This window comes from Lepidothrix coronata, unplaced genomic scaffold (genome assembly GCF_001604755.1).
Source record: "Lepidothrix coronata isolate B3197 unplaced genomic scaffold, Lepidothrix_coronata-1.0 Scaffold143, whole genome shotgun sequence".
NCBI classification, from domain to species: Eukaryota; Metazoa; Chordata; class Aves; order Passeriformes; family Pipridae; genus Lepidothrix; species Lepidothrix coronata.
Genome location: NW_016690323.1, coordinates 1792836 through 1813529, shown reverse-complemented (window position 1 = coordinate 1813529; position 20694 = coordinate 1792836). Strand labels below are relative to the sequence as shown.

The 20694-nt window shown below is 42.7% G+C and overlaps 2 protein-coding genes across 10 annotated transcripts in view; one reads left to right on the top strand and one right to left on the bottom strand.

Annotated features, from left to right (window-relative positions):
* The window catches only part of NAA16 (N(alpha)-acetyltransferase 16, NatA auxiliary subunit), a 64088-nt gene extending 62639 nt beyond the window's left edge, over positions 1-1449 (bottom strand). For all 4 annotated transcript variants that reach the window (XR_001876888.1, XM_017827804.1, XM_017827802.1 and 1 more), the window contains exon 1: positions 1202-1449. Coding sequence is in view for 3 of the 4 variants with exons in the window: in XM_017827804.1 (XP_017683293.1) it covers positions 1202-1255 (54 nt within the window). In the remaining variant the exon portion in view is untranslated. The remainder of the gene's footprint in view (positions 1-1201) is intronic.
* MTRF1 (mitochondrial translational release factor 1) lies at positions 1105-19661 on the top strand. Of its 6 annotated transcripts, none has more exons than XM_017827806.1 (12): positions 1105-1219; positions 5160-5314; positions 6214-6325; positions 8284-8742; positions 12022-12113; positions 12929-13010; positions 13243-13350; positions 13442-13614; positions 14791-14908; positions 16076-16212; positions 17656-17754; positions 19437-19661. In XM_017827806.1, the coding sequence occupies exons 4-12, from the start codon at positions 8307-8309 to the stop codon at positions 19557-19559; spliced, it is 1368 nt and encodes a 455-aa protein (XP_017683295.1). In that variant the 5' UTR covers positions 1105-1219; positions 5160-5314; positions 6214-6325; positions 8284-8306; the 3' UTR covers positions 19560-19661. The 6 variants fall into 6 exon arrangements, with proteins under 6 accessions (XP_017683295.1, XP_017683300.1, XP_017683299.1 ...); XM_017827807.1 differs by lacking the exon at positions 1105-1219 and adding an exon at positions 1565-2607; XM_017827810.1 differs by lacking the exon at positions 5160-5314 and having other exon boundaries at positions 1202-1219.
* Positions 19662-20694: the final 1033 nt, after the last annotated feature.

The following is a 20694-nucleotide window of genomic DNA, read 5'->3' as shown; positions in this document are numbered from 1 at the left end:
AACCATTAAGTTTTTTAAAATCTGCACACTACCCAAAGCAGGTAAAAGAAAACAGCTCTGAAGCACCTGCTGAAATGCACCAGCTCCATACTGAGTACACAGCCTTACAGTGTTTTGAGCTCAGCTTCCTGAAGCCAAAATGCTCACCTCTCAATCACAAAGTTATTGAAACCAGCCAAACCAAATCAGAGATAACTCAAGAAATTTGTGCCTGCCAACAAGATTACTTAGTGTGCTGCACAGACATCCTCCTCCTGCAGACTGGCAAACTGACAAAAAACACCTCAGTTTTGTTGAGGCTGGAACTCCATTACTATCACACTGACAAGTTCGTGAAAAGGGGAGTGTGTTTGCTTGTGTGGAGGTTGTGTTTTCTTCTGGGGAGAGAGGAATAGGGGCTTTTTCTTTCCATAAAGTGTTAGCGTTTTAAAGGATACAGTGATTGAGTACAAACTTGCAGATAAAGTGAGCTCCTCCTTTAAAGTTCTCTCACAAATACTCAACGTCCTCTAGACCCTGAAGTCTCAAAGAGCTCAAGTTGCCCAGCACATTAAAGTTAAGTCTTCCAAAGGACGTACAGAACCAGGAAAACTTCAATCCGCCAGACGTCTTCAACTACACTCAAAATTGCTGACTGAGCGAAATCGCTTTAACCTGGCCCCTACACTGAAACCGACACTCTTGCTGGAAATAAACCACCGACGTAGATCGACTCAGCAACAGCAAAGCCCTGCTACGCGTGCCCCATGCTTCGAGGTCTCCTTCTTCCCCGCTCCGCGGGCGGGAGCGGCGGCGCAGCCCCGGCTCGCCCCGCACTCCGGCGGCGGGCGGGGCGGGAGGCGCCCGGCGGCCCCGGGGAGGTGCTGGCTCCCCTCCTCCTTCGCGCCCGCGCCCGGTCGGGGGCCACACCAGCCCTTCCCGGCCCCGACACGAGCAGGGGGGACTCGCCCGGCCTGCTCGGCGGGCCTCAGACAAAGGAAGGAAGGAAGTGGGGACGAACCGGGACGAGGAGCCGACGGCAGCCCGGCCCCCCCCCCCGGGCGAGCGCGGCCGCCGCATCCGTGTTCGCTCAGCCGGGGCCAACTCCGGCGGCGGCGAGCGGAGTGACCCGGAGGGCACTGAGCGAGGCTGGAGTGCGGCAGGGAGGAGGAGGAGGGAGAAGCGGCGACGGGAGGAGAGAGGAGCGAGGCCGGGGGCTCACCAAGATCCGCTTAAAGAGGTTGCTCTCCTTGGGCGGCAGCGGCACGGACGGCATGGCGCGGGCGGCCCCGGGGCAGGCACGGCTGGCGGGGGTGGGGGCGGCCGGGCGGCTGGCGGTACGAGGGGCGGGAGGACAGGGGAAGCAGGGAAGGAATACCCCAAACTCGGCAGGGCGGCGGCAGCTCCTGCCCGAGCGGCGGCGGCTCTTTAACTCATAGCCCTGCGCCGCCCGCCCTCCGCGCCGGCTCCCCCGAGCCCCTCTGCGCAGCTGCCGGGGCGGCCTCGCCGCCCGCCTGACGCTGCAAAATGGCCGCCGGGGTCCCCTCCGCGCAGGCGCACCGCCGCTTCCCCCTCACGGACACCCCCCCTCCGCCCGCCTGGCCCCAAGGCCGGGAGCGAGGATTCCCTCTGTAATTGCCGGCGTGTCGGCTGGAGCGCTCCTCTCTCGGCGCTTGGACGGCCGCCCCGGAGAGCCAGGCTGCCCGGAAGCCTGTGAGGCGGTGTTGGGAGGGAGCGAAGCCTCTGCTAACGGCGGAGCTCGGGGAGGTTCTGCGGGCTTGGTGTTGCCCTGGCTGGTATTTAAGGAAACAACAGCAAACTTAAGCAGTCAGACTTTGAGCAAGCGGGGACGTCATTAATGCATTTTCAGCAGTTGGTTATGTAAAAGTTCCCGGCACCATCCTGCATGCATGGAACAGCGGCGTTTATTCATCGCTTGGCTCTTCTGAAAATATGTTTTTCTTCTTGTTGTTCTCAGAATTCGTCCTTTAAAAACAAAACAAAAAGCCCACAAAACAAAAAACAAGCAAACAACCCACAAAAAACACCAACAACCAGGAACACTAAAACCACATGGCCTGGGGCATTATTTAGAAGGAAAACTGGTTAAATTGTCAAGGTTACAACTAATTAAAAAGACCATCTTACAAGTGAAAAAAACCCCGGTGGCTTCAATTAAAATCTCTGTTTATGTAATTACCCTTTAAAAATATTAATTGTATTTTGCTATTTTTTAAGGTATTTTAATTCTGTAATAATATGGTTATCCTCCTACAGTCCCAGATGATGAACCCGACAGATACCTGCAGTAAAGCAAGGGTGCAGAAAACAGGATATCACAAGAGCCAATTAGAAAAACTATGTACTTAATATATCTCATTTGGTTCACAATAAGTAGATGACTGTGACTGAGGATCCTGAGCAGTGTGTCCTTGACTTGACACAAGCCTTGCTGAAGCTGATGCCATGATAGCTGCTTTCCTTTCAGGCTAAAGGAGGGAACAAGAGAGTAGACAATTCCTTGAAAGCGAGTAACCTGGATGTCAGCCTAACTTAAGAAATACTAACTAGGAGAAAAAAAAAAAAAAAGATACGTTTAGGAAACTTCCAGAGATGAAAATAGCAAAGGTATGGAGAATATAAAGGGTATGCTTCCCTACAGTTCTTCTTAGCTGAACATTAGCTTGTGGCCACTGTTTTTTGTGAATGATGGTTGGTTTTGATTGTGTTTTGTTAATCTGTCTAGATATATGGTCTGTAATGAGGAATATCTTTATTGTATTTATTTCTCACTTTTTTTGTTCTGGCATGCTTTTAAATGAAGTCAGTCACCTGGGTCACTGAGAGCAAAAAGTGTATTTTCCACACTCAATACCATCATCCCCATATCACCACTGGCGAATCAGAGCTCAAATCAGTCCAGCAGTTTAATTACCTAGGTAGCCTCATCTCCTTGGATGGTAAGATTGACGGAGAGGTAGACAACAGGTTAGCAAAGGCATATAGTGCTTTCAGTAGGCTTTATAAAAGAGTTTGGCATAATAAACACTTGAAGAAAAGTACAAAGATCAGTGTTTACAGAGCCATTGTGCTGTCTATTCTTTTATATGGTTTCGAATCATGGGTCATCTATCGCCACCACCTGCGTCTCCTAGAACGCTTCCATCAGCGCTGCCTCTGTACAATCCTAAACATCCACTGGTCAGATTATGTGACTAATACATCTGTTCTAGAATGAGCAGCAGTTACAAGTATTGCGGCCATGTTGCTGAGAACAGAGCTGCGTTGGGCAGGGCACGTCTCCAGGATGAAGGACCATTGCCTCCTTAAGATCTTGCTGCATGGTGAACTTGCCACTGGCTGCCGCAAGAGAGGAGCCCCAAAGAGGAGATACAAGGACTCCCTGAAACAACATCTCAGCCTTGGCCATATTGATCAACATAACTGGTCTACTCTGGCCTCCAATTGGGAGGTCTGGAGACACACCATCTATAACGCTGCTGATGCTTTTGAGAAAGCACACAGGATCACTTTTGAGGAGAAAAGACAATGCAGAAAGAATCGTGCCTTGCAGAATATACCACCTAAGGAGTCTTTCTGCTGTGCCTTTTGCAACCGGACGTGCCTATCTCGTATTGGCCTCTTTAGCCACCAGCGCGCTTGTAGCAAACGTGGGTAGAGCCTTTCCCAAATCTTTGTTCGCGAAGCCTAGCCATGATGACCCAATTCACTCTTCTTTCTGTTGTATGATATAGTAGTGTTGTACTGGGTCTGATTTTTACAAAGCAGGAGAATTGTTGACAGGGACAGACAACTTGGCTTTGCCCTGCAGCATCATTTTGAGAGCCTGTTTGTACCATGGCATGTCTTCAGCATTTTTTATAACCAGCTGAAGCCTTGAATTTATGAACTCTAGTTTCTGTCTTAGCAAAAGGCATGTTTTTGCCTTGGTTGGGTTGAGTGATAAACAGATGCACCACCGAGATGGGTCAGGCAAATATTATGCTAGGTAGACCTTTGGTCTGAAGCAATAAGGCTGTTCTTGGCAGTCAAAGGGCTCTGTTTCCCGCTAGTCCAAACACTGGAAAGAATGCTGCCTGAAAATAGGCAAATTGCAAATAAGAGGCAGGGGTTCAATTTGCATTTAGATGTGTCCGTATTAGAAGTCTGTGTTAAAAGTGGCAAGAAAAGAAAAGTGGGGAGGCAATAAAAGGAACGTTTGTAGACTAGCTGGGAAAGAATAAACAAAGAAATGAGCTTTGCAGGGAGACAGAGCTCCAGTTGAAAGTGAGGTTTGGGAGCACAGTCAAGAAAACTTCTTGTCATTTAATCCCACTGTGCTGGGCAAAACAAAGCTCTTGCTACAGGCTTTGTTAATAAACAGCACTGTATTCAAGAAGCGTATGATTCTGTCACCAGTTTTTTCTTCAAACAGGAGGAATTCAGAAGTCTTGGCATCTGTTTGGGCTGAAAGGGGGAAGCACTATTAAAGTGATCTATACATTGTAACAAGCTTGTGATTTTTGCCCTGTAGCTCACTTTACTCTGTGCCCTATAGAAGTTGTGGCACAATGTTTGCACATCACTAAACTGAACTGGGGCCCCCTGAGCAAAAAGGGGCCTTCGTGTGGGCAAGGACCTGCCTTCAAGCCAAGCGTGTTGTAAGGCCTAGAGCCTGTTCTGTCTGATGAGCCATTTCTTTGCTTCCAGTTTCTAAAGCAGTTGGTAGGTTGGGATTGCCAGGTTTTAAAGTACAGGACTGCCATCTCTGTCACAAAACCTTGAAGACCATCTGTCTTTCTGCTGTCACTCTTCCCTTCTGCCTCCAATGGCCCTGCAGGCTGCCATGGTTGTTGAGGAAGGCAGTGGCACCCTGCTTCAAGCAGCCCATGCTCCATAACCCTTGGTCCTCACCAGCTCCATCACCAGCTTCTACATCAGCCATGCAGGTTTTAAGGCATCAAAACAAACTGTGAGAGGTGTGAAAGCACAGACAGCAATGCAATTTTCCGTCCCTCATACTCTGTTCCTATATTGCAGTCTAAAAGTGTACAGTAAACTTAGGGAAAGAGTGTATCTTACATGTCCAGCCTTTGTCTCGGTGGTGTGGCCCCTGTGTAATCTGCTGCCTGATAGGAGAGGGGGGATGTGGGAGTTTGTTATGGTCTCTATTTTCACAGGTAATTTGAAGAATTCACTCACAAGGCACAATAAAAATTGAACCATGATCACATTTAATCAGAGGATTTAATGCAAGAACCATTACTGGCTGGAGTAGAAGCCGATTTGATTTTCCTTCGCCTACTTTCTTCTTTTGAAACCAATTTTGAAGCAGGTGGTCTACTTGCAGTTTCATGTTCTTATTAGGTTCTTGGTTGTCCTCCCCAAGATTCTTAAGTATCTAACTGCATATTTGATACTTATCAATGCAAGTGTAATTTTACTATTTCATTTCACTAAGTCCCAAAAGTCATAGTGGAAGATGAATGAGGCACAGCAGGGATGGTGTCTGACCAATGGCATCTCTCATGGCACATCACTGCAGGCTCGGGCCTGGGGAAGCAATTTGGAGGTTTCAGGGTGCTGTTCACTGTGGCCCTTTTGTAAATTGGACCAGTTCCAGGGTGAGTCCTGTTCTCTGGAACAGCCTTTACCTCTGTCTGCCTTGACTTCTGTCACAGGGAGTGGAGCAGAGCCAAAAGCTGTCCTCAGGTCTAAGTGAGCGGTTAGTTGTCATTCATGCTCTGAAGTTTGATCCAAATCCTCCCCATCAACCAGTCTCATTTTCAGTCTTTTGGAATATTTACCACACCAAACCCTGGTGATGTTTTACATGCCAAAACCCAAAGTTTTGCCTCTTTTTTTTTTAAAGTCTTGTTTAATGTCAGTAGCTGTGAAGAAAGCTTTTTTTAAGTGATTATAGAGATAAAAAACCAATGCTACTTAAGTATTTTTAAAATTTTAATTAGGGAGGTAGTTGTATAATCTGTTTAATACTATCTATTAAAATGTGTGTTTTAAAACATATCTTATTAGGAAACTGCAGCCAACTAACATAGTGATAATTGGAATGGTTAAGTTCATTAATATTTTGTAACCAGTGTTTGTCTTTAGTAACATAGTAATAATTCATTTTAAATAGCTTTGACATAAAGTGGAAATTAATGTTATTTTATTCAGACTTATGTGAAATTAATCTTCAATAATCAGATTTGAAACCATGTTTATTTTCAGGCCATGTTTTGGGAAAATACATGGAACGACGTGTGTAATTAGTTCTGACTCTTGCCATTCCTCCCAAGGTGTTGCTGAAGTCAGAGTGTGTTACTGTGCAGCTCTGAGGAAGGTACCGAAAACAAAGACCTATTTTTAAGGTCACATTCCTCATTTTTTTTTCTATTTCGGGGCTTGGGTTTCACACTCTAGAGCAGAGGCTGCCTCTCCTGCTGGCAGGGGTCAGGCAATGCCCGCAGATGCCGGTCCCGCCGTGTTGCGGAGGGCTAGCCGGCCGGCAGCACGCCGGGAACTCTGCTTTTCCGAAGGCATGCTGGGACTCGAAGTTTGCCCGCTGTACTTCCCGTCTGCCATGGCCTCGCGCGTGGAGGCAGGATCTGTGCAGCGCCCGTGTGTGCGGACGGTGAGTGCCAAAGCTCCCGGGCGGGTCCGACGAGCGGAGCCCCCCGCGCTGCCGCCTCCGACCCCCCGCCACCTCCGGGGCTCCCTGCTCTGGCTCTGGCTCCTGGCTCTTCCTGCGTCTCCCTGCTCCAGTCTGCCCCGTCCGCCCGTAACACCTGCAGCGGGGAAGGGCTGCCAGGGGGGCTTCGTGCAGGGCGTTCAGGGGTTTAGCTCGGGGTAGCCGTGGTGGGGGGCAGAGGTGTGTGGGAGGTGACCTCGGAGGCGCGGCCTCGAGCTGATCCTGGTTCAGTCTTTGTGCACTGAAACACATCCTCCTGTGTATTCCTCTGCCTCAGTTCAACTGCATGGAGTTACTTGCATCTTTGATTGCTAGAAATGGTTTTCATAACCTCTTAAAGTGTTCACGATATTGACAGCTCTTTCCTGTCTTGAAATTACAATTTTATAAATTATTATTTTAATGAGACAATTGCAGTTGTCACTTTTGCTTACCGGTTTTGATTTGTGATGTGCACAAGATAATTTTGTCAAGTAAAAAAGTTATTAAAATCTGTTTTGGAAAGCATTTAATAGGTCGTTTACTGCTCATAGCTCTATAAAAGCTTTATATGTGCTTATTTCTGCATAAATGTAATGCAGCAACATCTGTCTGAGAAGATACCTGTTTTATTTAGCATAGCAGTTATTTTGAAATTTCTGACTTCATTGAGGGTCTGTGTCATGCCATTACTCATTTTTTTTAGGCATTTAAAGCGAAGAATTTTAATTTCTGGGAGCTCAGGCAAAGCAATACTACACATCTATTATTATTTGAGTACATTGCTTCTTAACTACACCAGTAAAAATAAGTTAGATGGTTATAATTAATATGTTTAATGAATTAATTAAAATAAGATATAACATTAGTATTGTAAAATGGAGTTAGTGATGGTTAGCACTTGACCAGACAAAAATGGTCCATGCTGACCTGGAGCAATTCCAGTATCATCAGTAGCATTAGGTCTTTTGGAACTGAGTCCACTTATGCCCCTGAGCACCTAAATCCAGGATTGTAGATAATGAGCCCAATTTGTGCCTTTTACTGTGTTCAAGGTAAAGGGAACAGGATCTCTGCTACAGCTGGTTTTAGTCACTAGAGCAATCCATGAGAGGTATAATTGGCTTTCTGTACATTGGAGCAGTCCTGAAATTACTGCTGTGGATTCAATAGCACCTGCTGGCTGGGGAATCTGGGAAAGCGCAGAAGTAGAATAAAGGTCCTTCTCTCCTTCTGTAGATAGTAAAACAGGCATCCAGGCAAGCAGGGTGCAGTACTTCTGGTTTTGCTGCATATTGCTCTTTCTTCCTTGTGGACAAATGGATGAAAGTAAACAGGCGAGAATAATGGGTGAGTTGAGTAGTTAGAGTGTCACAGTAATTTGTTAATAAAGAGCCTGAAGATGCATAGAAGGTCTTGTCACTGATGAGTAAAACATAATTGTGTCAGGAAACTGAAATGTATGTTCCAAGGAAATCCTGCTGCAAAAATGTTCGTGCTCTTATTTTCTCTGAATCCACTTCGGTTGATTTTTACATTTGCATTTTGCATTTGTTTGTTGTTGTGGGTTTTTTTTTTCAGTAGAATGCTTTCTTTTTCTAGATAATAACACTGTCTACTTTTAATTTCAGGTGGTGGAAAAATAAGAAACAAAATGAAACCTTTCCAAAGGATCTGTCTGTTCAAGAGCCTGCTTGCCAATTGCTACTGTCACAGTCAATTTCCCAGCTCTCTTTTCCTTCCCCTTGCAAAGAAGATAGAGTGTGTGGTGGGGCTGCACAACCATGGATTTTGGAGGCCAAAGTCTTTATTGGACACAGCTAGATTCACTCTGTCTTTTAACAGTCGGCATAGGGAAATCCATCAGGATTCTCAAGCTTTGTGGAAGCATGAGGCTGTGCAGAAGTATCTGGAGACTTTAAGCAAGGAATACCAGCAGGTTAGTCATCTGTTAAATGCAGACGCATTAAATGACTTTGAGCAAAGAACCCTGAGGAGAAGATGTGCCGATCTGTCCCCCATTGCAGCTGCGTTTCAAGAAATCAAGGAAGCTGAAAAAGAAGTTCAGGAGTTAGAAGCTATGTGCAGAGGTAAGGAGAACAGTTTCAAAACAGTAGCTGTGTTTGTGATAAATTTCATTGCCCAGCCTTTGAGGAAAGCTTGTGAATAAGTTCAGCCAGCCCTGGAACACCCTCTGGTCCTCCCTGCTCCTGGGTTTTCTGCATCCAGCCACATCCTTCCATTTTTCATCTCACTTCACTTTAGTTTGAGGTCTTAATACAGTCAATTTAGGAGAGTAGGGATCGTCTGGAACCTTATGGCCATCTGTCTAACAGAAATGGCTGGGAAGTGTTTGTATTAAGGTTATTTTTTTGGTAGAACTGAGAGCAGTTTGAACTGAAGCAAAGTATTTACTGAGCCTAAAACATTTGATAGATGCAGACTTCAGCTGTGTTATTTAAAATGGGAGTCCATCTGGCTAGTTCATTGATATTTATTGACCAAATTACACGAACTTTCATTAGGCTCTGAATTGTCAGCTCCCAATATAAGCAGCAAAAGCTAGTATTTCTTTGAAAATATTTGGGGAGTCCTTTAAGGAATAAATCTGATGGTTGTCTAAGAAGCTGTTGCTTTTCAATACTCTGCTACAGTAGAAGATGAGGTAAAAAAGAATTAAAAATTGTTGCTGGTTTTTGTACCATGTGGGAATAAGAAAGTACATGGGGAATAAAAGAATTTATAAAATAAGTAATGTTGCAACATTTGAGAGAAAAAAAACCATCATTGTTAGAAGTGTGAGGAGGCACACACGATAGGAAAGGAAAAGGAAGGGAAAGGAAAAATGGCAGTTCTGCTACACCAGTAAGTATTAAGCCAGGAGAGGGAAACAATGACCTGGAGAGAATGGGGCTTACATTAAAGCAGTGAAGAAAGGGAAAAACAAAGGACGGGAGAAATCCGTACACAGTGATGTAAATGGAGGAGGACAAAAGTTCATGGTGCTCTTCAGAGAGAGAGCCAAGGGGTGTTGACAAAACAATGTAAGCCATATTGAAATAAAGCTGGTGAAATTGTAACTTATTTAGAAAGGTAGAAAACATTTGTATTCTTTAGTTTTAGAAGTAAATAACTGTTTGTGCTTTTGGAAAAAATGGTTATTTAAAATGTTTCAATCCTCAAACCTCTCTAATTCTCTTCACTGGTGAAAAAAGGAGAAAGAGTGAAGGAGACGAGGGACAAAAATTTAATGCTGAAAAAGAAATATTCTTGAAAGAATAATAAAGTATTAAGAAAACTTTGGGAAATTCATACTGCAACTTAAAAAGGCTATTTTTAGATCAAGTAAATATAATGAAGAATTTTTCCAGTTCCATAAATTTTGATGTGGATGAATAGAGTGCATTCTACTTGAAAGAAGGGAAAAGAATGGTAGAAAATTGCAGCCAATAAATTAATTAAATGGAGCCAAATTATTTTATCTTACTGTTTATCATGTGGCCAAGTTAAAACACAGATGTTCCTTTCATTTGACTGCTCTTTGTTTTCCATTTAGCTCTGTAACTGACCGTCTTCTCTCTAGTACCTGAATTCCTCACTATTGATGTAGGATTTTATATTTGCAACGCTCAGTGAAGCAGAAAAATATTTCCCAGTTTGCCACTGGTGATGTGAGTCATGGGGTAGATTAAATGAATTCTGTTTTGCAGGGAGGTAGGAATGGGATATCAGTCCTTCAAACTGGTCACCACCTGACCATTCTCTCACCTCTGCTGACGGTAGTTAATTTGATATTGTGTATCTGATTGATCAATAATCATACTTTTTGGACCAGCTAGAAGGTTTTGATTCAGTAACAGTTTTAGGCTAGAGTTGTGACATACTTGCAGGGAAATTTTTACAGTTCCGAGGGGGGACCTTATCAATGTATACAAATATCTGAAGGGAGGGTGCCAAGAGGATGGAGCTGGGCTCTTCTTGGTGGTGCTAAGAAGTAGGACAAGAGGCAATGGGCAGAAACTGATGCACAGGAAGTTCCGCCTGAATATCAGAAAGAACTTCTTTACAGTGCAGGTGACCATGCACTGGAACAGATTGCCTGGAGAGGTTGTGGAGTCTCCCTCACTGAAGATACTCAAGAACACAATCCTGTGCCATGTGCTCTAGGATGACCCTGCTTGAGCAGGGAGGCTGGACTAGATGACCCCACTGGTGGTCCTTTCCAACCTTACCCATTCTGTGATTCTTGCCTTATGTACAGGAGATGCCAGGTTCAAGTCTTGATCTGACATTTTATTTAAGGAAAAAAAACCCAGAGCATACATTAAAAACTGTGATATGGAACAGCTGTTGCTGTCCTCGCCCAGGATACAAAGCTGATTCAACATACCAACCCATTTAGTTCTCGAGGGTTGCTGCTGAGACCACCAGTGAATGTGTGTGTGCCCTTGCGTGTGTGTGTTGGCTGCTGCAGAGGGGAGCCAGGCTCCAGAGGCCCAGCGATGTGGAGCCCGCGGTACTTGTGCCTGCCGTTGGGATACCCAATTCCTGCTGCAGAGTGCAGAGCTCAGGTCCTGCAAGATGAGGAGATGCATTCAGTGATTGAGTGTCCAGATTTATGCTGCATCTGAGGCAGACCTATGGTTTCTATGCTGGTCACAAGGGAAAAGGCTTTCTCCTCCTCTTTGTTGCTTTCTTCCCTTGCTCTCACTCCCAGCTGTTCAAACCTGTCTTCACCCATTCCCTCATTTGTGCTGGTGATTGTCCAGTTGTAATTTAAATCCAGTTCAACTTGGCATGGTAAAAAGATGTATTTATTTAACCAGACTTGTTTTATATCTTCTGGTGAGTTGAATTGTTTTACTTTCTGATGAGTGACAGAGCCACTCCTCAGCAGGTAGAACAGTGGGAAGAAAGATAAAAAGGAGAGGATGATCCCTGTTTCAGCAGTGTTGGGTTTTCCACTTGACTCCAGCTGTCTTCCAAGTTTCTACTTAGTGTATAATCTAGTGCTAAGTGATCAGCATTTTTAGTTATTGTAAATTGGAGCCTCCGTAGCAGAAAAGGTTTGGAGCTTCTGTAAGCTTTGCCTGAAAATGTTTCCTAGTTTGTTAGTAAGCTCTAAAATGTGGGAAGGGGCAGTCTAATCACAGGTAAGATACCTGCTACTCCTTCCAGCACACCTGGAAAATATGATCATTTAGTTAGCAATGGACATCACGGCTTGGGCAGTTCTTATTTGATATTTCATGCTGGTAAAATGCTGCAAGCTTTTATGTGCTGCAGTCCATGTCTTTGAGTGGCCACATTATAATTTGCTCTAAGATGGATGAGATTGGCTAACATCTATTCATGTTATTGGAATTTAGAGCTAGACAGGAGAGATGAGAAACAACTTCTAGAGCTTGCCTTAGAAGAGAAGGAAACTCTGGATGAAAGAATGAACCTGTTGTGCAGAAAGGTGAGCCTGAGGTAAAATTTTACAGCTTTGTAAATAAAGATGTCAGAAAAATGTTCCTTTGTGATCTTACCAATAGACTGACACTTGTGTAGACGAAACAGAAGTCCAGCTTCTGTATTCTCCATGAAAAGAAGTGGCAACATTAATTGTTAGTAAGATTCTTAGTGACAATTGTGTCTTAGAAGCTGAGTATTTTAGTAATTTTTCTTGCTTGCTTGTCTGTCTGGAAATGCTGAAGGGGATTAAAAAAATGGTGAGTCTGTGCTACTGAAACCTAACATGACACCCTAGTAACTGTTTGTGGCAGCAGAACATGCATTCTTGAAAGATTTCTGATTGAAACCTTTCATGTTGTCTTCAGCTGAAAGGACCACATGAGTGGGGAAATTAATTATAAGCAGAGAAGCTAAACAATTCAGTGGGAACTTCTGTGTTTGGGCTCATTTCTATGTTCAAACTGAAATAATATGAAATGGCACTTTCTGAAAAATAAGACTAATGCAAAGATTGGCTGGGTTAGCTAATAACCTTGTGTTCATAGGTAGATGGGGCTGGCAGGGGGTAACCTGACACCTGACTTTGCAGGACTGAATTTTCCTGTGAATGCACCAGCATATCCCATTTCCACACAGACTGCGCTGAGTTGCAATGGCCATTGGACAGCTTTTTAGTCCTACTTAACTAGCTTGCCAAAAGAAATTAGTGGTTGTGTGTGCTGAAGCTGTGGCAGTTGCAAAGGACGGCTGTAAATTTGATTAAGAGGAGATAGAGAGTCATGAAGGAGATAATAGCATTCTTTTTTTTTTTCTTTTCAGCTTTTCCAGCTTCTAGTGCCAAAGGAAAAATACGATAGAAGTCCTGTCATACTGGAAGTGACAGCTGGCAGAACAACCGGAGGTCAGCAAAGTCCCTACAGTGAAGATTGCTTCAAACCTCTATCCAACTTTATTAAACCACTTATGGGTTATTCTTAATGCTTTTTTATACTTTATTGGCATTAACTAATGCTTTCTAAAGATGAGCATTAACCTGTGTAATGAGTGGGGTTAAGAGTTGCAGTGAAATCTAAAAACTGGTGACTGCCATTTTGTGAACTGCTATTTATGTTGTAGTGCCTTTATATTTTTAGGAGACATCTGCCAGCAGTTCACTAAAGAAATGTTTGAGATGTACCAGAACTATGCAGACTACAAACGTTGGACCTTTGACATTGTGAACTATACGCCAGCTGAGATAGGTACAGTAGTTCTTCAGACATTCCACCAAGACAATGAAACTAAAGGTGGTGTTTCTCTGCTGTATTTGTCACACACTATTTGTCTCTCTAGGAGGGTTGCATCATGCTGCTGCTCATATTTCAGGAGAGGATGTCTACAGGCATCTGAAATATGAAGGAGGGACTCATCGAGTCCAGCGAATCCCTGAGACAGGCATGTCATCAAGAATGCAGCGTATTCACACTGGGACAATGTCAGTTATTGTCCTCCCTCAGCCAGAGGAGGTAAACTGTTAATTGGGGTGGTAAGGTGATGGTGTGTCCCCGCTCACCCATTTTGGCATTGGACTAGGTGTTATTTAAAAGCATGTTACTGTTTTGGGGATTTCATCAATACGCAAGTGCTTTGTCCAAGTCCCAGCAAAGGAACCACAAGTGCTCTGACTCTGGAAGATGATATCCTTGGCTCTGTACCTTACATGTGTAAATGGATCATCAGAACCAACTTTGCAGAGATTTGCTGTTGCCTGAAATGGCATGTAAATGAATGATCATTTCATTAAGTGTTCCAGCCCCAACACTGGCAAGGCTCACTGTAATGAGTAAGCCAATTTTAAATTACATCTTGTATTAATACAGGGAATATATCCAAGAAAATACTCAGTGTTGCATATTAATGTGATTCTGCAGGTTCTTTTGATTTTTTTTTTTGTTCATTTAAATTATTGGTGTCCTTTTCTGTTAAATCAAGGACAATCTCCTTCGAATTTGAATGAGAGTGTTGGCTAGTCTTTCTGAGATCTCACTGATACCAGCAGTTCTTACTTAAACCAGATATATACACATAAAATGAACAAACCTAGATCCTGTAGGCTCTCCCTGAACCTTCTCCTCCTTCTTTGTAATACTTTCCTTGCAACATTGATCAGATCTGAATGTTCCTTTCCCATCCACTGAGCTCAAACTATGGTCCAGGTCATCATGGACTCATATTTCCAATGTGACAATCCTTACTTGGATGGATCTGGATATACCTATTTTTTCCTTGGTTAGATGAGTCTAAGTACTGTTGCAAGAATCATCCAGGCTTAACTCATGAACAAGATCTTTGCGCTGCTGTTTAGTAGTAGTTTTTAAATATTTGCTTATTTCTTAGTCTCCCTCCAAAGCGAGTGGTTTTACAAAGCGTTGATTTTGTTTTCTTTCACACCCCCCACGCCCCCCCCTTGTCTTGTGAAGGACCTGGAGTAAGAGTTTGAAAAAATAAGTGAAATATTTAAAGCATCACTTGCTTTTCAGAGATATTTGACACTGCATTTTTTAAGTTATAATGATTATAGCTGTTACTCAGGTGTAGAGGAGCAAGTTTTTGAGAAGTGATTTTTTTTTTTAATGCTGAGTATCATTGACATTCAAATATTTTTAGAGTGAGGAGGAAGTAGTAATTTTCTTTGATTCTAGGTTGATGTTAAAGTGGATCCCAAAGATTTGCGTATAGATACATTCAGGGCCAAAGGAGCAGGAGGGCAACACGTTAACAAAACTGATAGTGCTGTGAGAATTGTACACCTTCCCACAGGTAAGTCTGGCTGTATTCCATACTTCTAATCGCACGAAATCTGTATCCTGAAAAGAAAGCTGATGAATCCTGCAAGTTGTCTCTTGCAGATTGGGCCCTATACCAAAGAAAGGAAGTAGCCCTTTCTGGTTTCTGCCCCTTTTGTGGTAAGGCAACATGTGAGAAAAGGGCTGTGTACCAGTGGCACAACAATTATGCCAGTTTGTCTTCAGAGGGCGTGTTTAATGAATACACTGTCTTTGAAGGATGAAAGAACAAATGGAGGGTGACAGGGATGGGATGGAAGACGTAAATGATTCGTGCTGTGTGCTCTGTACCTTCAGGCATGATGGCCACTGGCAATCCGGGGCACGCTTTGCTTGGCTGAAACCTTTGTAGTTACATGACTGATAAAAAAGACGACTTAAAGATTTTCATTCAGCACTAGATAATGCTATCATACATCGAATAGGAGGGAAAATGCTGATGGGAAGGTATCATGTAGGCCAGACCACTCTGTCTTTCTCAGGATTTGTTTTTATTGAAATTCAGAGAGCTTCTATCTGTCCAGATGCAGAATCCCTTTAAGCACAGGAAATTCCAGTAGTGACCTGAAAACAGCTGTTTCCTATATGCCTTTTTCTTTCAAAAATCAAATGAGAAGCAAAAATAAGTACTACATTTCTTTTAAAGAGCATTATTTTGCTTTATTTCATTATTCATAGTTCAAGACTCACTAGTTTTGATTAGGAACCTTTTTCTGCCAGAATAATGAATTTTCCAGTCTCCTAGAGCTTATCTGGACTAAGACTTTAAAAACTTGTGTTACACTGTTTTAAACATGCTTCTGTAGACTGTTCAAATTGCATTTTTAACATATGACAGCTAATTGGAGTGAACCCATTTTCTGGAGGCAAGGTCAGAAACTTGTTTGCTTCATGAAATTTTAAAATATCCCTGATTTTTTATAGCACTGAACAAAGCCCTCCAGTGCAGCTGTGACGAGTTTAAAAACGCGCTAATGGTTCTGGCCAGTGTGTTAAAATGACTTTTTATCCCACAGCTGAAAGGCCCTACAAACCAGCACTCCAGTAGGTTTCATTTGCCTAATGTGTTAGAATTAATTTAGCTTGTTTGTTCTTTGTTATAATGGGCTTTTGGTCTGAGTTCTTGAATCCCTCTGTAAAGGACTGGCAGTGGAGTGCCAGCAGGAGCGGTCACAGCAGCTGAACAAGGAAATAGCTCTGCGGACACTGAGAGCTAAGCTGTACCAGCAGATAATTGAAAAACAACTAAGTCAAGAGCAGAGCGCCAGAAAACTGCAGGTGAGGACATGTGATGGCTGAGATTCAGAGGGGGTGCTGTGTTGTAGATTTGTTTCCGATCTTTTTGAGCGATTGTGACAGAGCAAGGAAGAGTGTGTGAGTGTGTGTATAACCAGGTGTGCTTACAAGGGAAAATCTTGTATTTTAAAATGGTAAGTCTGTTTCTACTTATCCCAGTTCCACACTATTGTAGACTTCTCAGGCAATGAAAAGAGACGTGTGGCTGGAAACAAAAGAGTCAGAAGACTAACTGGAATTATCCAAGAGGCAAAACTCAACATCATATATTTAATGTGCCTGTTAAGGCCAGAGTTACACAAATAAAGCATCAGTAAAAAGTTATTTTGTGTGAAAAACTAGGATCAGAAGTTCTCAGAAGTTTTTAAACCAGAGTATATGATATAGCCATACAGAGCTTTTGAAAGAAACAAGTACATAAACAATCCTGCCACTGCACATGTAGGTAGCAGTTTATTTGATATGGTTTAGGTAACCTTTTAAGGAAGAAACAGCTTCCCTAAGAGTTACCTCAAGTTAGGCTGCAAAGTGTGCCTTTCTCTCAAAATGTCCTGTCATTCTTTGAGTATTTTCCCATCTGTGGTACAAAATTCAACAGTGATCAATGGGAATGAAAAACTTTAGAATTAGAAAATTACTCGGTACTCCATATTTTCCAGCTTAGCTATTTAATCACTAATTTCAGGTTGTATTTACATGTATTGTTCCTGAAGAGTATTCCCCATCGTTGCAAGCAGTGAGCCATTTATCTTTTGTTACTAATTTCAGCTTGAGAGTCTTCAAAGTTGCATAAAGGACTTAGATGAACCTTTATATAAATACTGTGGAAAATCAGGCGAAAGTGACTTACCTTTCCTAATATCTCAGAATTTATCCCAAAAATCCCTTCTTTTGAATTACACATGTTGAGTGCAGATGAGTGCTGCTTGCACTTTCGCACTTTACCACTAGAGGGTAACTTAGCCTCTCACTACTAATTTACTCTTTTGGTGCTAATTTCCGATAGCCACGCGTTGACTGTGCTGCTTCTGTTATTAATGGAGACTACTTTCATAATTTTTTTGTGAGAGCTATAACCCCCCAAAAAGGAAAAATACTTATATTTTGGAACTAAGGACTCGTATAGACATATCTCTTGCCTTACATGACTTTTGAGAGTTAAGTAGTTCTTCCAGCTACAGAGCTGGAATAGAAACGTGCTGGAGGATATAAAAACTTGGCCTGTGATACAGAATCACAAACAATACAGTTTAGTAATGCCACAATATTTAAAAAAACCCCATATGCTAAGCCAGTGATTGCTAGGTTTGTGGTTGAAACAGGCTCATCCATTAAAGTTTATTCTAAATATGCTGTTCTAGAGAAGTACTTGATTTTTTTAAAATGTAACATAACAGAATTTGTTTTTTTTCTGCTTTGCTACAGTTGGGAACAAGAGCCCAGTCAGAGAGAATTCGTACTTATAACTTCACCCAGGACAGAGTCACTGACCACAGGATCTCATACGAGGCACGCAATATCAAGGTAATGGTTGCTTATGGAGTATTTAAAGTTAGATACTTAGGTGTACCATAAGAAGAAAAAATAATTTAGTGAAAACAATTTAATATATATACATGAAGAAAGTAGCCAGTTGTGCTCTGACAGAACATTGTAGATTTAGAAAGCTTAAACTTTCTTTCCTGCCTTCTTGTAGTGTTAGAAATTACTGACACAGGCTATAGCTCACTGGCCTACTTCTCTGTGTATTTTTCTTCTACTGTATGAGTGGAAAATGATCAAGCATTTAGTCCTCAATGAGCTCCATGAGTTTCTTGGCCAAACTGGGCAGGTGACATTTGAGATTCTTGAAGCATAGTACATCCAAAAGAAAAAGCTGACATGAGGGACTTTTTATTTTTGTTAAGCCATTCTTTTCTCCTCCTAAAGCTGAGGTGAAAAACAGAAATACTTTTATGTTTGCCTCAGAGGCCAGACTTAAAAGAAACTGCAACTGAATTGTTTTCATTTTAAGATTATCTGAGATCTTATTTCTGAGTAAATATCTACATATGGCTTGAATCTTATTGATCGTTCAGCCTGAAAAAAGAGAAGGCTCCGGGGTGACCTAATTGCATCCTTCCAGTATCCAAAGGAAGCCTACAAGAAAGGTGGAGACTTTTTACAAGGGCATGTAGTGACAGCACAAGGAGGAATGGGTTCAAACTCAAAGAGGGTATGTTTAGATTAGATATTAGGAAAAAATCCTTTACTGTAAGGGTGATGAGGCACAGAAACAAGTTGCCCAGAAAAGTTGTGGATGCCCCATCCCGGTAAGTGTTCAAGGCCACGTTGGATGGGGTTTTGAGCAACTTGGTCTAGTGAAAGTTGTCCCTGGCCACAACAGGGGGGTTGCAACTAGATGATCTTTAAGGTCCTCTCTAACCTGAGCTATTCTATGGTTCCATGATTCAATTTATTGCAGTTTTTTAACAGTGAAAAAGACTCCTGATAATGGATTTTTGAGTATTAAATTTATGTAAATGTTTTGAATGTCAGAACAAAGTTTAGGGTGATCCCTTGATATTTTGGCTTAGGTATCCACTTAACAGCACTTAGCCATAAGTGCTATTGCATAAGGAGCAACGCTTTTCAAACTGCACTCACATGTGTCCTGGGTAAATCCAGAGACTGCAGAGCATGCTAAATGGTTTATATTTAATGGAGTGCAGAATACCATGGTGGAGGAAATAGTTCCACGATTGCATAAAGGTGACTTTTCTTAGTTACTTTGTGCTGGGAACTCGTTACTTTTTTGAGTGAAACTGGAACCATAAATTACCTAACAAAAGTTAGTTGCGCTTTGCTTGCAGAACAGCCTAGTTTTTGGCACAGACAACAGCATTAGAATTAGGTTCTTCAGTCCTTGATTGTTCTTATAGGGGATTTTCATGTAAGCGCATGGGTTACATGAAAATATGGCGGGAAGGCACCAGTAGCTCCTTTTGTTGCTGCCAGAATCAATGTGCCTTTCACAGGCAGCCAGCCAAGTCCCACTGCTGTCCACCACGTGTTGCTTTCACACAGGCAGAAACTGCAAGAGTGAGCAAGTGGACAGGCTGCAGAAAAAGAGCATTTCAGGGGCTCCTCATTGGAGTAGTCAGCATTTCAGAATAGTACTGAAGTACAGTCAGTAATGCTCTTTTGTCTGCTTTTTTTTTCCATAGGAAATTCTGTGTGGGAAAGAAGCACTGGATAAGCTAATCAACAGAGTACTGGAGTTTGCAGAGATAGAGGCTGTCACCGAATATCTAGAAAATCTGCAGGCTTCCGAAGGTGGAGGCTGCTGACAATGATGTGTAGAGTTAAACCAAAAACATGTTCAGTAGCAAAATAAAACAGGTGTGTTTGTTGGATGATAGGTTGATTAAAATCTATTCCTCTGTTTCTCAGTGTGTGATACTATTCTTTTTATGTTTTGGTGCAAATGGGTTGAATTTATTACAGTAGACATGGCAGAAAAGAACAGGCTTGAAGTACTGTGTGCATACTCCTTGCGTCTTGGCAGCTGGGCTTTGTTAAGCTGGTCGTCTTGACTATATTACAGCTGGAAAGAGACAGAATCATGGTGGTGGAGCAGGGAGTGCACTTTTTGTTTTGGGGGTGGAAGATGTTCCTCTGCGAGTGAAAAAAACTGAGCTCCCCCAACAGAGTCTAGAGTCTGGCCTCCTGAATGCTACTTCTTTTTTATCCATTTATTGTGTCAGCTTCCTAAATGAAATCCCTTAAAAATAACTTTGTATTATGATACTTTAGAGTAAATATACAAAAGCAAAGGCAGTGATCTTGGTCAAGGGGCCAGAATGTTAAGAGAGAATCCTGTCAGCTTTCTTCCAGCCATTCTTGGGTCAGCTTAGGGTGGGACTGGACCTTGTGCTGTGGTGGTGTGTAAAAGTACGTGTTCTAGTTTTAAACTAAGTAATAACAGGCAGCTCCCTGCTTCTTGGCAGAGCAAACAAGTTCATAGTGTAGATGCATTTTAGCAAACCAGGTAGCTCTGGAATTCAGCTTCTGCCTTGATGTCTTTGGGAATGTCTGCCTGTCCCTGAGGGTGATCCAGATGTCTGTGAGCACACTCGGCTTTACTGGGCCTTGGGTTTATGTTTTTCCCTGTGCGCGTGTGGTGCTGTGTGCTGACAGGCACCGACCGGAGGCAGGCAGACGTCACGCCCAGTGACTCAGGAATACTCCATGTTCAACGTGACACAAAAATAGGTGCTCTGCTGAACTCAGTCGACTTGCAAGATCACGGTGTTTTCTTTTTATTTTAATACTGAGTTCTTCTGAATGGTGTAGTTTTTACTACTTTATATATAACAACAGTTTAAACATTATTCAGCTTTATAAAGAAAGACAGAATTTATACCAGGAAGAAAGCAGGAAAACTATACTCGTTTCCTCAGTTCTGGAATTATTCTTCAATTC